This window comes from Colletotrichum truncatum (assembly GCF_014235925.2).
Source record: "Colletotrichum truncatum strain CMES1059 chromosome Unknown Contig_0002, whole genome shotgun sequence".
Lineage (NCBI taxonomy): Eukaryota > Fungi > Ascomycota > Sordariomycetes > Glomerellales > Glomerellaceae > Colletotrichum > Colletotrichum truncatum.
Window position 1 is genome coordinate 2,935,405 of NW_027222399.1, and position 21,240 is coordinate 2,956,644.

General features: G+C 52.4%; 10 protein-coding genes across 10 annotated transcripts; 6 read left to right on the top strand and 4 right to left on the bottom strand.

Moving 5' to 3' along the window:
• Window positions 1-592: 592 nt before the first annotated feature.
• Window positions 593-1,366, top strand: CTRU02_203719 (acetolactate synthase; the record flags this gene model as incomplete). The annotated part of the gene is made up of 1 exon (XM_036722296.2): window positions 593-1,366. One exon carries the CDS (start codon window positions 593-595, stop codon window positions 1,364-1,366), a length of 774 nt encoding a protein of 257 aa, XP_036585902.2.
• A 397-nt stretch (window positions 1,367-1,763) lies between these two features.
• CTRU02_203720 (ornithine carbamoyltransferase) lies at window positions 1,764-2,930 on the bottom strand (the record flags this gene model as incomplete). Its single annotated transcript, XM_036722297.1, has 3 exons — window positions 1,764-1,804; window positions 1,856-2,546; window positions 2,601-2,930. The coding sequence occupies 3 exons, from the start codon at window positions 2,928-2,930 to the stop codon at window positions 1,764-1,766; spliced, it is 1,062 nt and encodes a 353-aa protein (XP_036585903.1).
• A 994-nt stretch (window positions 2,931-3,924) lies between these two features.
• Window positions 3,925-6,727, top strand: CTRU02_203721 (pre-rRNA processing protein; the record flags this gene model as incomplete). Its single annotated transcript, XM_036722298.2, has 3 exons — window positions 3,925-4,744; window positions 4,861-5,808; window positions 5,910-6,727. The coding sequence occupies 3 exons, from the start codon at window positions 3,925-3,927 to the stop codon at window positions 6,725-6,727; spliced, it is 2,586 nt and encodes an 861-aa protein (XP_036585904.2).
• A 721-nt stretch (window positions 6,728-7,448) lies between these two features.
• On the top strand, window positions 7,449-7,661 carry CTRU02_203722 (uncharacterized protein; the record flags this gene model as incomplete). The annotated part of the gene is made up of 1 exon (XM_036722299.1): window positions 7,449-7,661. The coding sequence occupies one exon, from the start codon at window positions 7,449-7,451 to the stop codon at window positions 7,659-7,661; it is 213 nt and encodes a 70-aa protein (XP_036585905.1).
• A 1,236-nt stretch (window positions 7,662-8,897) lies between these two features.
• Window positions 8,898-9,485, top strand: CTRU02_203724 (uncharacterized protein; the record flags this gene model as incomplete). The annotated part of the gene is made up of 1 exon (XM_036722301.1): window positions 8,898-9,485. One exon carries the CDS (start codon window positions 8,898-8,900, stop codon window positions 9,483-9,485), a length of 588 nt encoding a protein of 195 aa, XP_036585906.1.
• Window positions 9,486-9,788: 303 nt separating this feature from the next.
• CTRU02_203723 (sart-1 family protein) lies at window positions 9,789-11,801 on the bottom strand (the record flags this gene model as incomplete). The annotated part of the gene is made up of 2 exons (XM_036722300.1): window positions 9,789-10,921; window positions 10,982-11,801. 2 exons carry the CDS (start codon window positions 11,799-11,801, stop codon window positions 9,789-9,791), a joined length of 1,953 nt encoding a protein of 650 aa, XP_036585907.1.
• Window positions 11,802-14,084: 2,283 nt separating this feature from the next.
• On the top strand, window positions 14,085-16,364 carry CTRU02_203725 (glycosyl hydrolase family 15; the record flags this gene model as incomplete). The annotated part of the gene is made up of 6 exons (XM_036722302.1): window positions 14,085-14,379; window positions 14,483-14,704; window positions 14,757-14,904; window positions 14,956-15,029; window positions 15,080-15,211; window positions 15,274-16,364. 6 exons carry the CDS (start codon window positions 14,085-14,087, stop codon window positions 16,362-16,364), a joined length of 1,962 nt encoding a protein of 653 aa, XP_036585908.1.
• Window positions 16,365-16,475: 111 nt separating this feature from the next.
• Window positions 16,476-17,365, bottom strand: CTRU02_203726 (nicotinamide riboside kinase; the record flags this gene model as incomplete). The annotated part of the gene is made up of 3 exons (XM_036722303.2): window positions 16,476-17,009; window positions 17,050-17,167; window positions 17,226-17,365. 3 exons carry the CDS (start codon window positions 17,363-17,365, stop codon window positions 16,476-16,478), a joined length of 792 nt encoding a protein of 263 aa, XP_036585909.2.
• Window positions 17,366-17,980: 615 nt separating this feature from the next.
• Window positions 17,981-18,770, top strand: CTRU02_203727 (peptidyl-trna hydrolase 2; the record flags this gene model as incomplete). Its single annotated transcript, XM_036722304.1, has 2 exons — window positions 17,981-18,377; window positions 18,445-18,770. 2 exons carry the CDS (start codon window positions 17,981-17,983, stop codon window positions 18,768-18,770), a joined length of 723 nt encoding a protein of 240 aa, XP_036585910.1.
• Window positions 18,771-19,395: 625 nt separating this feature from the next.
• On the bottom strand, window positions 19,396-21,109 carry CTRU02_203728 (small nucleolar ribonucleoprotein complex subunit; the record flags this gene model as incomplete). The annotated part of the gene is made up of 2 exons (XM_036722305.1): window positions 19,396-20,367; window positions 20,417-21,109. 2 exons carry the CDS (start codon window positions 21,107-21,109, stop codon window positions 19,396-19,398), a joined length of 1,665 nt encoding a protein of 554 aa, XP_036585911.1.
• Between the last annotated feature and the right edge of the window lie 131 nt (window positions 21,110-21,240).

Consider the following 21,240-nt stretch of genomic DNA (forward strand, 5'->3'; position numbering starts at 1 on the left):
CCTACTTGATTACCAAGGCTTCAAAAAAAAAAAAAAACAATGCTTCCAGAACCTACCTTATACCAAGATATTATTGTCTAATTGCAGGCTGGCTTAGGTTTTAAAGGTCTTGAGAGGTATAGACCCCCGGCGAAATTCGTCATCCACTGATACGCCCGGCATGACTAGCCACTGAATAGACACCACGGGCTGTCTGAGACTTCATGTACGGACCCGGAGACATTTACAAAGTGCGATTACTATATAACTCCCGCTACAGGCCAGCTTCGGGCACAGTGTAGGACGCACCCCCGCACCCTCCAATCGACCCCGCGATGCAGCGTGTCCACTCGCTCGGTCAATACCCCTGTCGGTAGCTGATCCGTGCTCCAGCACCCCTGCAAACGGTCAGCTTCCTGGCCTCCGACTTGCCTCCGAACATTTACCCCCAAATTCTCCTCAAATTTTCCCAGTGGAACTTGACACAGACGGTGAGTCAATCCTTATCACTCCAGCCATTGAACCTCGAGCTCATATTCAATATCAGGCTTCGGGTTTCGTCTCATTTCTGATCAGGAGAACAATTGGCTGTTCTCGCAATTGATCAGAGAAGATGGCGTCACGCCGCCTACTTTCCACCTCGCTATGGCGGGCCTCCCAGGCTCCCCAAGCGATACCGCTCTCAGCCGCCGCTCGATGGAGTTCGTCCAGCAGCTCGACCTCTGCCATCGCCTACAAAGCTCTTCGACGCCGTGCCGCTCCTCTCCCCGTCAGCGACAGCCCGCCGGCTTGGTCGGCCCAGGCCGCCGTCTCTAACATCCTCTACGAGACGCCCTCCCCGTCGATGCAGCCCCCGAAGCGCCACATCCTTAACTGCTTGGTCCAGAACGAGCCCGGTGTGCTGTCCCGCGTCTCCGGTATCCTGGCTGCTCGCGGCTTCAACATCGACTCGCTCGTTGTCTGCAGCACCGAGGTCGAGGATCTTTCGCGCATGACCATCGTCCTCACTGGCCAAGATGGCGTTGTCGAGCAGGCCAGACGTCAATTGGAGGACCTTGTCCCTGTCTGGGCCGTTTTGGACTACACCAGCGCCGCCCTGGTGCAGCGTGAGCTTCTCCTGGCCAAGATCAACATTCTGGGTCCCGAGTACTTCGAGGAGCTGTTGGCTCACCACCGTGAGATCACGGCCGTCGATGCTGAGCACCACGAAGGCAACGAGCAGCAGTCACTGGAAGACATCGCCAAGGACTTCCACCCTAGCAAGCTCGCTGCCAGTCAGGCTCTTCGTCACAAGCACGAGCACTTGAAGTCTATCACCTACTTCGCCCATCAATTCGGCGGAAAGGTTTTGGACATCAGCACCAACAGCTGTATTGTGGAGATGTAAGGATCGCCCCCCAACCGAGGTTAAGTGTGACAGGATTAACTGATAATTGCACAGTTCCGCCAAGCCCACCAGGATTGACTCCTTCTTGAAGCTCATTGGACCCTTCGGTATCCTCGAGTCGGCTCGCACTGGTCTCATGGCCCTGCCCCGTTCGCCTTTGTACGGACCGAACGAGGAGTCGATTATCAAGGAGGCGGACGAGGTTGTTGATGCTAGCCAGCTTCCTCCTGGTTAAGAGGAATTGTATTAAGAAATATCCGGCGTTGGTAAAGGGGTATTGCCATCTTTCAATGCTACCAAGTTGCTATACAATCTGTACCATTTTGTTTGCCAAGAATGAACGCCTCGCCTTTGTTTTCTCCCTTGCTGTGAGCCGCGCAACGTCGACACTTTTCCCTTAGATCTTGCCCTTGTTCACAACGAAACCCTCAAGGGCAGCTGCGTAGTTGTTAATATGGAATGAGGACATGATGGCACGGAATAACTTACCAACAGCAGCCCACAATCGGTTTTCTGCCTCAGGGAAAACAAGAGACCTGTCGCTGTAGAAGACTTCATCGGCAACCTCCTCAGGGTGACGAGGCAGGCAGTGCATGAACTTCCAACCTTCTTTAGCACCGCCACGCTTGGCCAGGTCATTCGTGATCTGGTAGCCGGCAAAAGCCTTAAGACGCTTTTGAGCTTCGGCCTCCTGACCCATGGAGACCCAAGTATCGGTGACAAGAATGTCGGCGTTCTTGATGGCCTCCTCGGGGATAGTCGTCTCGCTGAGCTTACCCGGGGAAGCAACGCCGTTGGCTGCAGAGGAGATAACGGCCTTCATGGCATTGGGAATACCGTAGCCAGTAGGAGAGGCGACAGCGATGTCAACACCCATCTTGACACAGCCGATGGCAAGGTCGAAGAGGACGTTGTTAGAATCACCAATCCATGCAACCTTCAGCCCCTTCACACCAAGGTCTGCCTTGTCTGATGTAGAAGTAGCGGGGAAAGCCTCGTGGATGGTCAAGAAGTCTGCAATAATCTGCAGCGGGTGGTAGTCATCAGACAAAGCATTGATGACAGGGACACTAGAGTCCTTGGCCAGTCCAGCAACATCAGAGTGAGGGCCGACGCGGGCAACCATGCAGGAAGTCATTGATGAGATGACTTTCGAGGTGTCGTACAAAGATTCGTTAACCTATATGGGAGTGAGCTTGTTGAACCTCTGATACGAGAGGGTTTCTTCACTTACTCCAAGTTGGATGTCGTCTTTGCCAAGGAACATAGGGTGACCGCCCATGAGAGCTACTGCAGCTTCGGTCGACACACGGGTGCGGGTGCTGCGCTTGCTGAACATCATGGCAACGGTCTTCCCCGTAAGGCTTGACGCCAGAGCTTGGGGCACATTGCCCGACTTGACAGCTGCCTTGTTAGAAGCGGCATTGCGGACGAGAGTCGCGAACTCGGCCGGAGTGAGGTCAGCAATGGACATGAGATGACGGGGGCCCGTTGCTTGCGAGTAAGCCCGACTCTGAATGCCGTTGAAGGCTTGGCGGGTAACACGGAAAGCTGACTGCCTCATGGCGGGCGACTGAATGACTCGAGCTGGATGGACAGAAGGATGTGAAGTTTGAGACAGCTGCGAACGGATTTGAGTTGTTGTTTTGAGAAACACAGACTTTTAAACTTTTGAGCAACGGCCCGAGAAATTTGTCGATCTCGAATGAGTCGCGTGGGCGGTCAATTGATGTGTCTTAAAGGGAGGTTGAGTCACAATTTGATAGCTTCATTGACAGACGATAGATAGCTGTTAGAACTCCACAAAGAAACTCTCCGCCTGGCAAACCTGGACCCATTCAGTGGTGCGTTCCTCACCGCTATACACCGAAAATTTCGGAAACAGCACTGAAGGCCTGTAAAATTAGCAGGTTGCAGGGCACCTGCTGCATGGCTCAGAAGGATGCTACAGGCGGGGAGTGGCTGCAGGAGCCCAGACCGGACCGGTGAAACCGCCGGAACCGGACCTGCGTGCCATGCGTGCAAGCAGCGCAGTGTGGAGCAGAATTCTTACTTTGGTAAGGCAACAAAACGGCTGGGAAGATGGTTGCGGTGCTAGGCACTCCGTGCTTGCCTGCCTCGATACTGTCTGTCTATCCCTCAGCGTTGTGGTACGCGTGCCTGAGGAGGGATGGCCCGTGCCCCCCTGGTCAGGCACTCCAATCCAAGCACTCAAAGGAAGATCATCCCCAGCCATCCACCCGATGGCCACCCGTCCAGCTGACTAGATCTCGTCTCATTGGTTTCAGGTGACCTGCACCCTACTAGTAGACTCTACAGCAGCATTGCCCGTACAGCTCGCCCCCCAGGATGAACCAAGATATTTGACATCATCATCACCATTACGAATCCCTGGGCAAAATCAGAAACCCAGTAGCTTTTGCCTTTACATTCTGTAACCCGTCGTTTTGTCACTTTCATCACTGGTTCCATTCCTATTTTGCCTGGCGATGACGGCCTTCTTACCACGGTAATCCGACAGCATCATCCGCAACTCGCGATTAACCCCTCTGCCTATCATGTCCGAAGACACTGAGAGAACGCCGCTCCTCACAAATAAGGGCAAGGGAAAGGCCGAGGACGACTCTTTGCTTTCCGAGTCCGCGCCTCTTCTTTCTGGCTCGTCTGGCACCCCCCGATACGATGGCGAACAAGACGATCCGGACAGGGCAAGTTTCTGCTGCGACATCTGCAACAGCCCTCAACCAGGCCCACCCTCTATCTCCAACATCTCGAATGCCGGATCGCATACATCTGTGAAGAAGACCAAGAAGAGCTCCACACCATGGGCTTCAATTATCTCCATCGTGGTGCTAGCAACGTTAGCCGTTTGCATCATGCTCGTGGCCTTCTTTGTACCAGCAGCAGTCGAGGAATACGCCAAGCAGGCCGCGGTTGTTGAGCCGACAAACCTGTCCCTCGAATCCATCACGGCCGATGGCGTGCGAGCTCGCATACAAGCAAACTTCAGGCTTGACGGCTCAAAGGTTCAGGACCCGACTTCCAGGCGGATAGGGAAGTTTACGACCTGGATAGTGAGGGCGCTTGGAACCGAACAAATGAAAGTCGGCGTATACTTGCCGGAATATGACAGCGTACTGCTTGGCACTGCCGTCGTGCCGCCTCTGACCATCAGCATCGTAGATGGCCAAACCACCAAGGTAGACTTCGTCGCCGAGTTGTCACCCGGGGATGCGGAAGCGTACCGTAAAGTCGCAAACGAATGGTTAGAGGGAAAGCTCAAGGAATTGAAGGTTCTTGGAAAGGCCGATATTCCACTCAAGTCCGGAATTCTTCCGCTAGGCACACACCCGATCAGTGAGGTGTTGGTCTTTGAAGGTCAATCACTCTACCGCTCCTTTGCTTCGTTGTACTTTGGAGAAAAAGCCTTGCTTTGAATTGAACATGCCTTGTTTGCTACCTTATTTCAAACATAGAACTAATGTCTTATACAGCAAACCAAATCCCCACGCTGCCTACGTACAATATCTCGCGACTCAATTTCCGAGACGTTCCAGACTCTGACGGACGAACGGCTGTCGGTGCAGATGTTGCCGTCACTGCGTTCAACGAGTTCCCTATCAGTCTTGATGTGCCCGAGCTTGGGTTCCAGGTTCTTGTTCCTAACTGCAATGAATTTGACCCTTACATTCTTTTGGCCGATGCCACGACCGAGCCCCTCTCAATCAGACCACGAGCCGAGGTCACTGCCAACGTATCAGGCATCGTTAGGGAGTTGCCGAAAGACTTGACCCGGGTGTGCCCGAATTCGAAGTCGTCGCCACTAGACAAGTTCTTGGACCTTTACCTGCACGGCGAGGATGCGACTGTCTACGTCCGTGGCCGAAAGTTGCCTAATTCAGAGACCCCTGGCTGGATTGGTGACATCCTGTCCGAGATCATGGTGCCTGTTCCATTCCCCGCCCAAGGATTTGACAACCTCATCAAGAGCTTTTCTCTTACCGACGTGAACTTTCAGCTTCCTGACCCAGATGATGACGACGGAAGCCCCAAGGTTTCTGGGACTGTTCAAGTCCTTGCTGGCTTACCTAAGGAGATGAATTTCGACATAAATGTAACGAACATGAGAGCGACAGCTGATGTCATGTACCAACACAAGAAACTGGGAGAACTCAACTTGCAGGAATGGCAACCTGCAAACTCGACCAAGATCGAAGGAACCGAAAAGAAGGAGCCGCTTCTCAAAATCACATCCCGAGTGGTCGACGCACCTCTGAACATCACTGATGGCGACGTTTTGACAGATGTTATGCAGAAGCTCCTCTTCGGCGCAAAGGAGGTCTTGCTTGATGTCAAGGCCAGTGTTGATGTCAAAGTCAACACAGCCCTCGGCAATTTGGTCCTGAAGGACATCCCTGCTGAGGGCAAAATCCCAGTAAAACGTCCGTATTAATTTGATACTGCTTGTCTTATCGTGGGTTGTTTTCTTATGTCCCTGCCAGAAAGATGGATTTGAGGAACGGTGGAGCTGACATCTGCGCAGCTTTACCTGGCAACACCTTCAGCAGCGTCCGCCCGCAGGTCGGAGACGTCAAGATCATTGACACCTCTGAAACGTCCATGACGCTGGAGGCGACAGTCAACATCACAAACCCTACACCATATTCTGCCAATATTCCTTATGTCAACATCCATATCGTTAAGGATGGAACCGTCCTCGGCAGCGCCACGGCAGAAAACTTGAATGTCGTTCGAGGTAATAACACCAACATGCTCGTTACGGCAAAGTGGGATCCCACGGCAGACGGCAACGCTGGCCGCAGGATCGCTAGCGACTTAATATCCGAGTATCTGTCTGGACGCAACGTCACAATAGATGTCAGGACTCATCGAGGAACTTTCCCGTCTGTTCCCATCATCGGTGAAGCCCTGTCCAAGATAAATATCACTATCGCCGCTCCAAAGTTAGACATACCCGGAGAGGGAGAAGAGAAGGGGCACTTCATTAGAGATGCGACATTCCACATCCTGTCTTCAGCAGCAACATTCACATTAGTATCCCCGCTGACCTACAACACTATTTATGTTGACTGGATAAACGCGACAGCGTTTTACAATCACACGGAGCCGGTCGGTCACATCCTGTACAGTCTACCCTTTGCGGCACCCCCAGGAACATCGACGACCCCAAGATTGCCTGTTGAATGGTCTGTAGGATCAGTTGGCTATGACGCCGTAAGGAAGGCGATTGGAGGTGATTTAAAACTCGATGCCAAGGCAAATGTCACGGTTCGTATCGGCAATTGGAGAGAAACGGTCTGGTATGAGGGGCAGGGAATCGGGGCACGCATTCGTTTATAAGTGATTATAGGTATACGGCGTTTTGGAGGTGGTAACAAATACAACAAATTGGGGGTCGGCGGCCGCGCACAAAGCGCAAGGACAGACACACTTTATTTTTATTAAACCGTATTAGACCAGTCGCATCGCGGCTCAGTCAGACTAGACTCATCAGTCCGTTAAATGTCAAAAAGCGAGTTACACAAATGTTTGGTATTCGGACCCAAGATCATCAAGTTGGCCAACTTCCTCAACGTCATTGATTCGAAGAAAGACATCACCTTACAAATAAGCGGCAGGCAGCTTTCTCGGAGATGATCAAGGAGGTCCAGGGTATCACTTTAGAAATGTAGTCGGCGATCACAGTGCGCTGAGACAGTGCAATGTACCCTTGGCGCCAACGTCCCACCACTGCCCATTCATCGTCGCTCATCTATCCCATCTACGACCCGTGAAAGTCCATCGCATTTTTTTGAATTCGCGGCATGTTTTCTGCTGCTACATCCATTCCTCAATTTTAAATCATAAAAATCGTCATTTGACACGGAGCACGAAGTTCTGGAAGCAAGCTTCACCTCCTTACAAGCCCCCAACGCCATCAAACAGAGCCATCATCACCACAAGACAGCCTAGCTCCCTCGAAGCGGCATATCGTGCGGGTGCTAAGTATTCCCACGAGGCCCATCAACACAAATCCGTCTACGGCTAGAGCCACACTTTTCCTTGCATAACGGCTACCACAATGCCCACTCTTCAGGGCTCTTTCTCCCCATATGCCCCACGCAGGCGCCGCTCGCCGCGCGTAGTCATCACCTGGGTCGGTGTCTGGCTCCTCGTCCTTGCACTAACGTGGTGGTTTGCGACGCGGCAGTCTGCGGCAGCTGATATGGCATCATCGTACGCGGACGCGGTTATCAAAGGCAAGGAACTCCCTCTGGAGGCCGGTGGTGACTGATTTTGTCTTGTTCATCTTATTTCATCTCATCTCAGCGGGCTCCCTTTACAAATGGCGGTACTTTCTTATTCTATTGTGTCTTACTAGCCCGCGCGGGCGGGCGGGCGCACAAGAACCCGAAGCAAAAGGATGGGGGGGAGAAGAGGGGGGACAGTTTTTGCATCTTCCATTATCAACAACGGCCACCTCCGTGATCGCGGGATCAATACAGGCTGTCGCAAGAATGGGACATGAGGCTGGTGGCGCGCTGGCTCGATCTAGAATGTCACGACTGTGACGTCGGCGCCACCTGTTCGTTGGTGAAGCAGATAGAGCTCCATCATTACCAGGAGACTTGTCGTAATCCGGGGCTATACAAACATGCGACACGGAAGGATCACGGGGGCGATTTCTCAGGAAGGGGCGAGAAAATGGGGAGGGGATTGGGCGGGGGAGTGGCATGTAAGTAGGTTCTCAGGGCTACCGGTTCCTGGAGATTAGTCCAGGGGAGACGACTGGAATTTTCCAAGGGAGGCTCAGACCGGGTGTGACCAGCAACCAAAACTCATCTTCATCGGAGATCAACAGGGGGGGAAAGCATGGCGCATGTTTGTCGCGGGAAGGGAATTATGAACACTTTCAGTATTTCTTATCTTTCTTGCAATATTGAACGCAGAGGCGTCGTCCTGAACAGCTCACTCTCTCGAACCCCACGCACGTGTGAATTTGTCCAATTGTTTACTTGCTATTTAGTTCAGCTGGCGCCAAAGGCAAAAGCCACCCGGTTGAAAAGGGACCCTCTGTCCCAGTCTTACCGCTCCCAAGATTAGCAGCGATTCACCTGAGCCGGCGCCTCACGCATCCAAAGCTTGAGAGCCAGGAAGGGGTGCAAGCAGACAGTCAGAGAGAATAATCAACATTGGAAAAAAAAAAAAAAAAGTATCAAAAAGCGGCCGTGGCCGCTGAATCAACAACCAGCCGTTCAGTTTACATCAGGCAAAGTAAGCTGCTCAGTCAACATTGATGGAGTCGACAGGTAACTATCCCCATCTTTCCATATGTGTCTGGTTGTGCACTTTACTTACTATCCACACAGCGCGCAATCATCTTGGGTTACAAGAATACTCGGCTTGACCATTACAGAGAGCAGGAGCTGTCCGCTATTCTCCACGGCACTCCCAGGTCAGCACCGATCTCGACTTTGAGCCTGACATGGACGTTTTTGTGAGAGCCAACGGCCCTCGGCCAAGTCCCAGTATGCCTAACCTCAGACCCGCATACCCGGATGCCTTCCTACGTGGCTGCAGCCGGAAAGACTGCTTCCGCAGCTCAGCGTCCCCGGATTGCGAGTTTCACTGCAAGCTGGTGCGTGACATTATCAGGTCACGTCGAGAGGGAAGGCGTGCGCGACTGCAGCAGAGGTGCAGAGCGCAGAGCGGCGAGACGGTGGTCATGGCCGCGGCAGCAGCCGCTGTGTCGGCAAGCCGAAACGTCACGCCTCTGAGGAGGCAGCTGAGCCAGAGTAGCAAGCCCGACAGTCCTAGTTCGACAACATCCTCAGAGTTCTCACCTTGTGTCTCACCACTGATGGAGGACCTTCTACTCGAGGTCACAGATGCCATAGAAAGCAGTGGGGCAGATCCGTATATCGCAATGGCCCCCCAACGACCACCTTCAGTATTTGATATGCACGGACTTTTCGAGCTTATCAAACTTATCGAGGAGGCTCAAAGAGATTACGAGGGTCTTGTCGAGCCGCCTGCGGCGAGAGAGAGATTTAACCTGGCATTCGACCCTAGCTGGAACGGAGATGATTGCTTCGGAAATCCAGCAGGCCATTCCTAGCGACTGGAAACTGGCAAAGTTCAACAACCAAGTGAAAGAGAGCCACTTGGCGTCAGGGAAGGCCAACACACAAAATCAAGGAGACGTTCAGTGGATGTGGAACGCACACAAGAGGAGTCATGAGTACGACGTGTATCCCACGACGGGGGTCAGCATCAAAAACGGGGCGATATGTCACCAACCGGGATTCTGAGGGATTGCGCGTTGTGTCAGCATGGAATAAACCTGATCAATTTTGGAATTGTACATATTAAGGGTGTGCACCTTTTGTCCTGGTCGTCATCAACCACCCAAACCATTAGTTTATTGTAATCGAACACCGGCCTCGCGCCGCTTCGCCGCTGATGAACTCATGCTCGCGTTCTCGCTCGCGTCAAGGACGCTCTGGGATTCGCGTCGCTTTTCTTCTTCAATCTTCTTCAGTCGCTTGTCGGTCTTACCCTTGCCGCTGCCCTTGCCGTGGAACTGGTGACTCATATGCTTGAAAGCCTCCTTCTGGTCGAGGGATCTGCCGTGGTCGTCCGTATACTTGAGCTCCACATTAGGCTTATAGTGCTTCTTGAAGAGTTCGTCGACAACACGAGACTGTTGCAGTTCACGGTGCGCGTTAGCTTGTCGGGCGCGCTCCTCCCTGTCTCTGACGGACATGGCATCCAGTCGGCCGCTGTTTCTGTCGCGTTCACGCTGCATCCTGGCACGCTCGTCTTGCTCTCTCTCAATGCGCTTCTTCTCCGCCAAGAACTCCGCCCTCTGCCTATCGCTCATGTTCAGCTCGGCTCCGTGAGAGTCCTTCAGGATACCACGCTCTCTCAGCAACGACAAAGCTGAGCCAATGCCGGCACTGATTGTCTTCTCTTCGTCGACACCAGTTGTGGCAATATCTGTAGAGGTTTCCCTTGCTCTGTCAAGAGAGCCTTCGCGTTGTTCATATGAATCATCGCCCATCGGGTGGTCTTCGTCACCTGAGTCATCCATTGCTGTGACAGATTCCTCAGCCGCCTTGGGTTTCTTCACCTTCCGCTCCTCCTCCTCATCAGGCTTCTTCAATGCTGACACAAACTCGGAGATCTCGTCTATCACAACACCGCCGTTTGCTGTTTCATTGTCTGGCTCGTCGGTCTGCTCCTTGAGCTGCCGTGCGATATCTTCGGGGCGAGTCTTCTTCCTCTTCTTCAAAGCGTTCTTGCGCTGGATTGCCAAGGATGCCTGCAAGTCCTCATCATCGACGAAGACATCGTCCTCAATCTTACGCTTCTTCTTGTTGATAGTCGCACCAGAATCGACGTCCATCAAATCGTCATTGGTCGGTGCGACGTCAATAGGGAAGATGTCATCCTCGGCAACTGGCTTCTGCCTTGTGGACTTCGACTTCTTCTTTTTGGGCTTCTTGACTTTGATCTCAGATATGTCGAGATAGTCTGAGGTCGGAGTGGCTTCTGTAGAGGAAGCAGTCAGTGTTGGTTCTTCAGATGAAATGGTAACAAAACATGACTTACCAGCAACGTCGTCAAGATTGATGTTTTGTAGCTTCTTCGACTTTTCGGACGCTTCTCCCAGGATATCGGCTAGCTCCGCTATCGCCCCAGATCCGTCAAGTGTGAATTTCTTGCCTTTCTTGCCGTAGATCTCTTCGTCATATTGAGACAGAATACCACGCTCGTCTCCTTCACCTGATGCGTGGACGTCGTATGCGGGCTTCTTCTTTTTCAAATCAAGTGTTTCTTGCAGCTTTTCCCGTGCCTTGAGGTCCAAGTTCTCCAGCTCATCGCCTTCTTCTTCATTTTGATCGATAGTTGAGTCCTTCAATGTCAAGATTTGTTCATCTCCGTCAAGGAAGTTGTCCAGCTCATGTGCAACCTTCACACCGGCCAAATCTTTGGAGGTATACTCGACAGCCGCGAGTGCAGCCGCTTCAGCAGCAGCCTGCTCCTCTTCCAGTTTCCTTGCCTTTTCAATTGCCTTTTGTCGCCTCTTCTGCGCCTTCAACCATGCCTTTGCGTCGACGTCGCCGCCTTCGTCAGCCTCGCCAAGACCTTTGCCTTCCAAGCTTGCGAATCGCTGCGCGTTGTCTCTTTCCCTCTTTGCGGCGGCTGCTCGTTCCTCTCGCTTGCGCTTTGCAGCTTCGGCATCCCGAACTTGTTTATAGTTGTCGTATGCTTGCGCCTGGCGGCTCTCAAGGGTGCTCGGAGCTTCTCCGTCGCCAGAAGCGGATCTCTCTGGTTGTGATTCAGCAGGTGCGGCGCCAGGCACTGGCAAAGGTTTCATGCCCAGCGACACGCGGATGCGGTTCGTCTCCTCGATGGTCGCAGCGTCCATTTTGGCGGTGTTGAAAGGACAGCGCGTTATATGAAAATGGAGGACGTTGCGATCAATCTGAAGCTGAGGCTTGTTGACGAGAAGTGGAAAATGTGGATTCGTGAGTATGCACCGAGAATACTGTGGATGATGGAGGTGATGCCCACAGCAAGGCTAAGTGGAATGGGAGGCCGCAATGCCGATAGAGATCCACACTTCGTGGCCAACCCAAAAATGTATGCGGCTCACCCACCCTGGCAGCCTAAAAAGCTTAGCTAATCATAGTGGGGCGCAGATTTAGTACATATCGCAGCCTTGCGAATTTTCTTTCCTCTCTTCTTTTCTTTCTTCAACAAACACGGGTCTGTGTCCAGCGATCCTTTGCCCGTTCGCGGGTCAGAGTTGATTACTGCGACAGCTCGATCACTCAAGGAGCCATCAAATTCATGATGTCAATCTTCCGATCGACAGATCCAAGAAAGACCGGTCTGGTAGGAAGCCATGTTCGCCGTAAAAAGCTTGAGCGTGGTGAAATACTTCGACTGGGGACGTCATATTCCTACCCCTTTTTCCGAGATCGTCGATCCATGAGGTTAGGGAAAACCATGACTTGCCCATATATTTTCATCTGCGTAAAATTTCTGCAAACCTTTCGTGGCATTGCTTGGAGCTCTTGGGCTCTTGCCGCGCGGCTGGTGGCTTTAGTGGCATCTAGTCCACGATGTCTCCGACCTGTGCACCCATGGATGGATTTTTGAGAATTCCGTCTCTAAAAACGCGTCCCACATTGAAACTTGAAGATTCCACCAAGGTTGACCGCGAAATTCAGAATATCTGTAGGCGCCTCAAACTTTGAAAGACGTAGCTTGCGACCTGGTTGCCCAGACTAGTCAAGTGCAAATTTTTGCTGGCTGTTTTGCAAAGCGCCCCGCCCCAAGGACGGCAAAATACCTTGGGGTCGATGAGCACATGAAAATTGTGACAGGCACCAACCAGTTTTATCTGCGGTCAATTGCTCGGCGCATTCCGTGCCTGGCGCCATCATCCAAGCATGATATCTCATGATGGATATTGCTCCTGCATCTGGGTGCCCACCATTACGCTTCCAGATGGAATCAAGGTTTGTCGGCTACGGCGCAGGTCCCCGTTCTGGGTATCCCGGCCGGCCGTCAGGACGGTTGAGGAGTGGACGATGCTCGGTGTGGGGTGCATCCGTGTGATCTGGGGTAGCTTTTGGTATGGCTGCCGTACATTGTCCGGCCCGATATCAACAGGAGACTCCGCCCTGCCATCCATCACACATATTGACCAACACTACTGCACGATACTAAGGATAGCGTAACGTGAAGCTCAGTCGACCTTGATGAGTGGGCTTCTCCAAAATGACGCAAGCTCAGTTGTCCTTCTGTTGAACAACAGGCAAAACATGTCTTTGTAGGCTCACAAGTTATAGTTGTCGATTTTTCTGGTTTGGCTATGTGTATATCAAGAAACACCTGAGCAGTCATAGACCCTCTTAAAACTGTCCTCACCATCAAGCACCACCTACTAGTGTAAATTTAGCAAAATGCACACAAATCGCCTTGCTAATACCAATGTGGAAACTGAGTGATGCTTGACCAGTTTGGTCATTCGATCAGCCTAGGCCTCGGGACGGAGCTGTGCGGGGGAATGCCGTTTCCTCCTCCACATCCATCTCCACCCCAACCTGATCTGCCCGTCATACACAAAGACCACCAATAATACACTCCAGCTCCTGGCGGATAGGACCGAACGACAAGGTTCTATGATCGCTTGCCGACATCATTTCAACCCCTGTCTCCTTCTTGGCCTTGCCCGAATCAACTCCTGACAATCGGCCAAACTTGCCCACGTGCCTTGCGCGGCACTGCCTGAGCTGGTAGCTCAACACTGCAATACTACCTGAGCACGTCAACTTGACATCTTGAAGTGGATGTTGTGAGCGTTAATCCCACAGAAGCCAGTGCAAAACGAGTAGAGTTAAGGGGTTTGTCGAGGGAGGTCAGGGCATTATTGTCGGCCTAGGGCGAAGCTTCTGCCAAGGTAGTTTGTGACGAGTGGAAAGAGTTGACATTAGGCGTTTGTCGTCGTTTTGGCCGAAATAGTCCCAGGTCCAACACGCGGCGAAGGGCATCTTGGACATCAATAGACTAATGCAGGCCGTCTTGACAGCTCGGTGATACTCTAGTATTCGGGCCTTCGACACACATCATATCGAACCACCCTGGACAGTAACGAGAGTAACATCCAGTGACACGACCCTCATAGGGCTATATAATCATCATGGTTTTCCTCCAGAACGTCATGTCAGGAGCACTGGCAATCAACACAACTGAATACACACAGCCTATCATGAAGTTAGTCACTTCTGCACTTCTCCTCGGCTCCTTAGCCACTCAGACAATCTTCGGATATCCAGGGGCAAGTATAAATAAGCGAGACGTCGATTCCTTCATCGCCACGGAGACTCCCATCGCTTTGAGGGAGTTGCTCTGCAACATTGGTCCCAATGGGTGCCATGCCTCTGGCGTGAGCCCCGGCATTGTTATTGCGTCCCCCGACAGAGTTGACCCGCCTTGTAAGTGAATTCTAGTAAACTGGATTATGCTTTTAGAGGCCTACAATAGAACTACATCCTTTCTATGGAGTTATTGCATCACCAGTTGCTAATCTTTGATAAGACTTCTATACCTGGACCAGAGATGCCGGCCTCGTCTTCAAGGCCGTGGTAGACATTTTCACCAACAGCTATGATGTAAACCTACAGGTCAATATTCAGAACTACATTGCTTCTCAGGCCCGCCTCCAGGGGGTGTCAAACCCTTCTGGAGGTCTCGGTGATGGTGCTGGCCTTGGAGAGCCAAAGTTCGAAGTGGACCTGCGAGCTTATACAGGAGATTGGGGTATGGCAAGCAACCTTGTATGCAAAGTATTACATGCTGACTGCCGCGGTAGGCCGACCCCAGAGGGATGGCCCGGCCCTTCGTGCAATTGCCATTATCGCGTATGCCAAGTGGCTAGTCTCCAACGGATACTCGTCCACAGCATCATCGGTCCTTTGGCCTGTAATTCGAAACGACCTAACCTACGTCGCCCAGTACTGGTAAGGAAGGATGTGAAATCGCCTTCCGGACTTGTTTCTGACTGCTATTAGGAACCAAACAGGCTTTGATTTATGGGAAGAAGTTAGAGGCAGCTCGTTCTTCACTGTAGCAAGTCAACATCGGGGTACGTTTGCTTGCATCTGTTTTCGTCCAAGGCTAACTTGTTCCAAACAGCACTGGTTGAGGGCGGTGCGTTGGCTCGATCTCTGGGCTTTTCATGCAACGCTTGTGACGCTGTTGCACCACAGATTTTGTGCTTCTTAGGAAGATTCTGGTCTCCGTCCGGCAACTACATGGTCGCCAACAGTAAGTACATATCACTGCAGGTCACTCACTGGTCGACGACAATATACTCACATGAACGTCAGTCAACGGCAACGGCAGGTCGGGCAGAGACGCTAATGTTATTCTCGCTTCAATCCACAACTTTGACCCAGCAGCATTGTGCGATGCTGCCACCTTCCAGCCATGTAGCGACAAAGCGCTGGCAAGCCACAAAGTCGTCGTGGACTCTTTCCGCTCAATCTACGCTATTAATAACGGAATTGCCCAATCTGCTGCCATTGCCGTGGGACGATACCCCGAGGACAGTTACTACGGGGGTAACCCTTGGTACTTGAACACTCTAGCAGCTGCCGAACAGCTCTATGATGCTCTCTATGTTTGGAAAAAGCAAGGTTCCATTACAGTCACGCAGATATCTCTGTCTTTCTTCAGAGACCGCTTGGGTTCGGTCGCGCCAGGAACCTACGCGTCAGGAACCGCAACTTACACATCCCTCATCAACGCGGTGAGCGCTTATGCAGATGGTTTCATCAACGTTGTTGCGACATATGCCCAGAATAACGGCTCTCTTGCCGAACAGTTCTCCCGCAGCAACGGACAGCCACTCTCGGCCGACGATCTTACCTGGTCGTATGCTGCCTTCTTGACAGCTGCCCAAAGACGAGCTGGGGTTATCCCCCCTGGCTGGGTTGCTTCCTCGGCAACCTCTGTCCCAGGTACTTGCCAGGCTACCTCCATTGTTGGACCTTACTCTAGCGCTACCGCAACATCATTCCCTCCGAACCAGACTCCGCAAACTGGTGTGCCAACGGGGACCACAACCGGAACTACACCTACTGCTACATCCTGTCCTATCGCAAACACTGTGCTTGTCACGTTCAATGAGAGAGTCACTACGCAGTTTGGCCAGACGATCAAGATTGTTGGCAACATTCCCTCGCTTGGAAACTGGAATACAGCCAACGCCATTCCTCTGAGTGCTTCGCAGTACACCTCGGCCAATCCAGTATGGTCAGTCACGATTGAGTTGCAGGCCGGACAAAGGATCGAATATAAGTATATCAACGTGGCCAGTAACGGTGCAGTTACGTGGGAGAGGGACCCTAACCACACGTACACTGTCCCATCTTCGTGTGCAACGGCTGTAACCAAGTCTGATTCTTGGCAGGGTTAGAGATACCGTACTGTCAAGCACTTCGTCGATTCGTAATGCAGGACTGAGGCAAAGGGCGTACATCAAGCAAGGAATATGTTGAATAGTATATAATTGATTCGTGTGGTTTTCCTAAAACTTGCCTGAAGCACGCTTCTCCAGTTCCGTCATGATGGTATCGACAGTCCACTCCAAAGTCGTCTCCATGTCTATGTCTAGACCTTTGCCGACCTGCGCATGTATGCCTGTTTCTTGCAATACACGCTGGTTCAACTCTCCTTCCACGTTACCGTTCTCAAATAACCAAGCATGCGCCTCAGCGTAATTGGGCCAGACAATCTTGTCCACGTAGTCGGGGGGATCTTTCCAGAAACCCTCTAGGGTAACGTAGCCATCACGCGCCTCGCGTCTCTGTGTCGCCTTCGCTCGGCTTACGAGTAGAAATACCTTAATATCGATGAGGCTCATCGTGGACTCCATCTCCTTGCAGTAGAGGAGAAAACCGTCAAAGAGGCATATCCTCAGTTTACCCTCGGTGAAGATGGCGTTGCCAGGCTGGCCAGGTTGAAGCCAGGCCCCAACTTTAGCCTTCATAGCGGATATCTTCTCATCCGATACTGGACATTTGCCAACGGAGTTCTGGTCCTCTTTCGAGTCCACAAAGGGCTGGGTAAAACTTGTAAGCAGATGGAGGTCTAAACGTCTATTGGCGACGTACCGGAAACGTTCCGTTTTCTCGGATATGAGTGAGAGCCTTGTTCATGTCAGGGACAGAAATGGCCTCAGCGCAGTCCCAGTCCAGGAGGCCATTTTTGGTCGGAAGTCTGGCGTGAAGACATGAGTTAGCAAACCAAAAGGAGCCATATACCAAGTATCACTTACTCAGATTCAGGCTTATAAAAGTCATCTTCGTGTAGGATGAAGGTATTAGGGAAAATGTCCCTTAATAGACGAGCCAGCGTTGTTTTCCCGCTGGAAGAGCAACCGCTCAGCGCAACAACCACAGCGTTCGAAGCTCCCATTTTGAGATTGCCCACCATGTGTAGTGGGTGTAAAACTAATGGAAGTTAGTTTGGATAAGTCATGCTTTGAAGGGCTATTGCATACGAAAGTTCAAAGACAAAGCCGCCTCGGTGAGTTATCTTCCCTGGCTAAGGGAAAGACTTGACTGAACACTTGGTCGCCCTTGGAACAGACCGCCAACTCAGAGATGTGTAAGCGGGAGATAGTCAGAGCCAAGTCTTCATCCACGATCCTCACATGCAGTAGCTTAGATCCTCATATCAACAATCCCCCACTACTACCCCTCCCTCGCACAGAGACCCTATAGTGGGGGCATCATCCGCTAAAGAAAACCCCGGCAGCAGCGGCACAGGGGGGTTTCAGCCACACATGGAATGGGATATGGAGCAAGTAGGCAAGCCCCTGATGTGCGTCATCCGGCCAGGCACAATGCTGCCCAGGAGGAGCAGGAGCATCTCCAATTCCCATTTTGCCCACAAAAAAGTTCCAGTTCATCCCAACTCTCCGCGCTTACCGACCCCCAAAATCCTCGTCGGGCCTCGATCACGACGATACTTTCCCTTCTCCCTGCATATCTATCACATCGACCTTTTCGGTAGATAGGGGCCTTCAAGATGACCATCGCCGAGGCAAGCACCGCGCAGAGCGCCGTCGTTCTCTCGACAACCCTCGTCGCCTTCGTCTCAGGCTTCATGCTTGGCGTATACTCGATCCGCGGCTACTTCATCTCACCTGAGCTGCGTGCTGAGGCCCGGGCTAACTATGAGGATCCCGTCGAGAGTGAGGAGTCCGACATTGACGAGGACGACACCATTCTCGACCACGCGCCTAATTGGTCCAACGGCCGCGCCGCCGACCTCCGCGACGGTCTGCGCCAACGCCAGACTGCGTCCTCTGAGAAGAAGAAGAGCAAATCCAAGAAGCCCAACCCCGAGAAAGCGCCTCTCGCTGATTCTAACGAGGAGTGCAAGCTTGTTCTTGTCGTCCGAACCGATCTGGGCATGACCAAGGGTACGTTTGCTTGCCCCTTACACAACCCCCTGTAAGTTTCTTAAAGCTTACACATTCTTTCAAATAGGCAAGATGGCAGCGCAAGCCTCCCACGCAACTCTCGCATGCTACAAGTCGCTGTCCAACGCCGCGGCCCGGGACCCATCTTCCCCCGCTGCAAAGATCCTCTCCCGTTGGGAACGGCTCGGCCAGGCCAAGATCGCCGTGCAGATCAAGAATCAGGAGGAGATGCTCGAGCTCATGGGCAAAGCGCGCAGCTTAGGAATCACCGCGGAGGTGATCGCCGATGCTGGCCGAACCCAGATTGAGGCTGGCAGTCTCACTGTGCTCGGTGTCGGTCCCGCTCCTAGGAGCCTTGTCGACCAGGTCACCAGCCATCTGAAGCTGCTGTAAATATGGACGAAAAGGATCCTGCTTGTGGATATCAAAACTATTATGAAACATAGACTTCTGGGAACTTGTATGAGAGGAGCATAATGGCGTACGGTACATAAAAGCTGACAGTTGGCGACGGGCCTGGATGTATTTCACTTAGCATGGGGATACGAGCCTGTCCTCGATGATGAATGAAAAGTCTACTTGAAATCCGTTTTCCTACGAGTGAGAGGCGAGCTGAGGGGACATACCAGCCCTTTGGAAATAGTGAGATGGTCCAGCAGCGCCCACAAAGCTAGCTCGAAAATGTGAGCCGAACAACGCAAAACCTCGTCAGTGTTCTTGTTCAGCTCCTATCCGAGTCCAAGAAGTATGGAGCCTTCACAAGACCCGACTATCGTTGTATTACGAGGTGGCGTCCTACGGCGAAGTATTTGGGGTTTCATGACAAGCCATGTTATGCCAGCCATGTAAACACAAGAATGGATATAAGACGGCATTGAAGTCTCAGGGCAAGAATCAAAGATACGTATAAATCTTCCCAGTTTCGGGTATTCATGGTCACTAAGGGAGCAAATGCCTAAACGCCTCTTACATGCAACCAACTCCCTGTCCAACTTTTCATTTTTACACACTCCGCCCATTACTCCTTGCGCGCAAATCGGGACAGCGCCGGTCCAAGGTCCGCCTCGACCTCCTGGTGCTTCTTCTCCCTCGCCTTCTGTTGCTGCTCCCAGATGGCATCGACCTTCATTCTCTTCTCGTCGATGATGTTCTTCTTCCGCTGCTTCCTCAGGTATTTCTTCAACGCGCCATTCTTGCCTCTTGCGCGCTTCCGGATCTCCTCCTCGATCGACAGGGGCTTACTGTCCAAATCCTTCTCGGCCTGGCGCTGCTTGTCCGACCTCAGATCGATGTTGCCGATGAAGTTGGGGTCCAGGGCAATCATCTCCGGCTGGAGCTTGTTCAGCAGGCCCTTGACTTCGGCCTCCTGTCTCTGCTTGGCGGTCTCGAAGGGGTTGACTTCCAGGGCGTCGAAGTTGGCCTCTCCAGCGCCAGGGACGATGATGGACGAGAATCCATCGTCGTGACCCATTCCGAGGACATCCTCGAAGGGGCACCACCTCACCCTCTCGATGCGGTTACCCTCACCGCCCCATGCCATGTATGGGCTCTGCACCTTCTTCTGAACGGGCTCGTTCTTCAAGAACAAATCCTTCCAAACGGTCGTCTGCGTGCCCCAGCCAACAGCAGTCAGGCCAGTGTCAGAGATGGCTACTGACGATCCAGGCTGTCTTGTGAAGTAGTTGTTAACCTCCCTGAACATTCTAATATCCCACACTGCCATCTTGCAATCCTGACCGGTCGAAACCATGTAGCGGCCTTCGCGGTCAACGGCTAACGACCTCACTGGGCCCCGGTGGGCCAGGAGCTTGACTAGCGGATCTGTCTGGTTTGGCGACCAGAGAGTGACCGTGCCGTTCTGGTGGCCGACATGAAGAACGGCATTCCAAGGGTTTTGAGTCAATGCTGTTGGGGGGCCGAGCTTGGTGGGGATTTCAGAGACGATGTTGCCAGTGGAAACATCCTGGTACTTGAGGAAGCCAGTTGACGCCTAAAAAAGTCAGCCCAGAGAACTTCATTGTGCAATCTGCATTACTCACCACTGTACCGAGGAGGAAATGGTAGGGGAGGAACTCCATATGCGTGACTTCCATGTGTTTCCTCAAGCAATGGATCTCCACACCGTTTCTATCGTAGATGTAGACATACTTCTTCTGCGCCACAGCGAAGAACTGGTTGTTGTGAAGCCACCTGACATCCCTGATCGTCTCTCCCAGCTGGATCTCGCAACCCAGCTTACCTTCCCTCCAATCGAATGTCGCAAGATGACCTTTGCGCCCAGCTAGCAGCAATTCCCTGCCATTACGAGTATATTCGCCGACATATGGTCCAAGTTCCTCAAGCTTTAGCTCAAAGCGCTTCTGTGCCGTTGTGACAGCAACACCTTCGGTAATATCGTCCTGGCGAACTTTGTAGGTTCTTTCGAGCTCGGTCTCGGGTTCGAGGAAGCCACCGCTGTTCTCGAGAAGGATCTCGGCATCCTTGGCCTTAATGGTGGCGTCGCGGTACTTGTTTTCGAGTCGCGAGAGATTGGTGCGCAGCTTCTTGTCCTTGATCGACTTGACGTTGATGTTCTTGCCGCGGCCATACGATTTGTTCGCCTCTTTCAGCCTACGAATCTTCTCCCGCTCCTCTCTTGGGAGGAGGTCCGTCCGTCGCTTCACCTGAACGGCACCATTGGGACGGGTGTTTTCGCGGGATATCGTCTTCGTTTCGGCTCTGTCAATCTCCATGGTGGGCGACGCCGTCTGAAATTGTCGTTGGAGACTGTCTTGTCGTGCAGTGCCGTCACGAGAAAAAAAGTCCAGGCTCACGAGCAATAGGATGGGCTAGGACCAAAAATTTCACTTATCTTATCAAGACC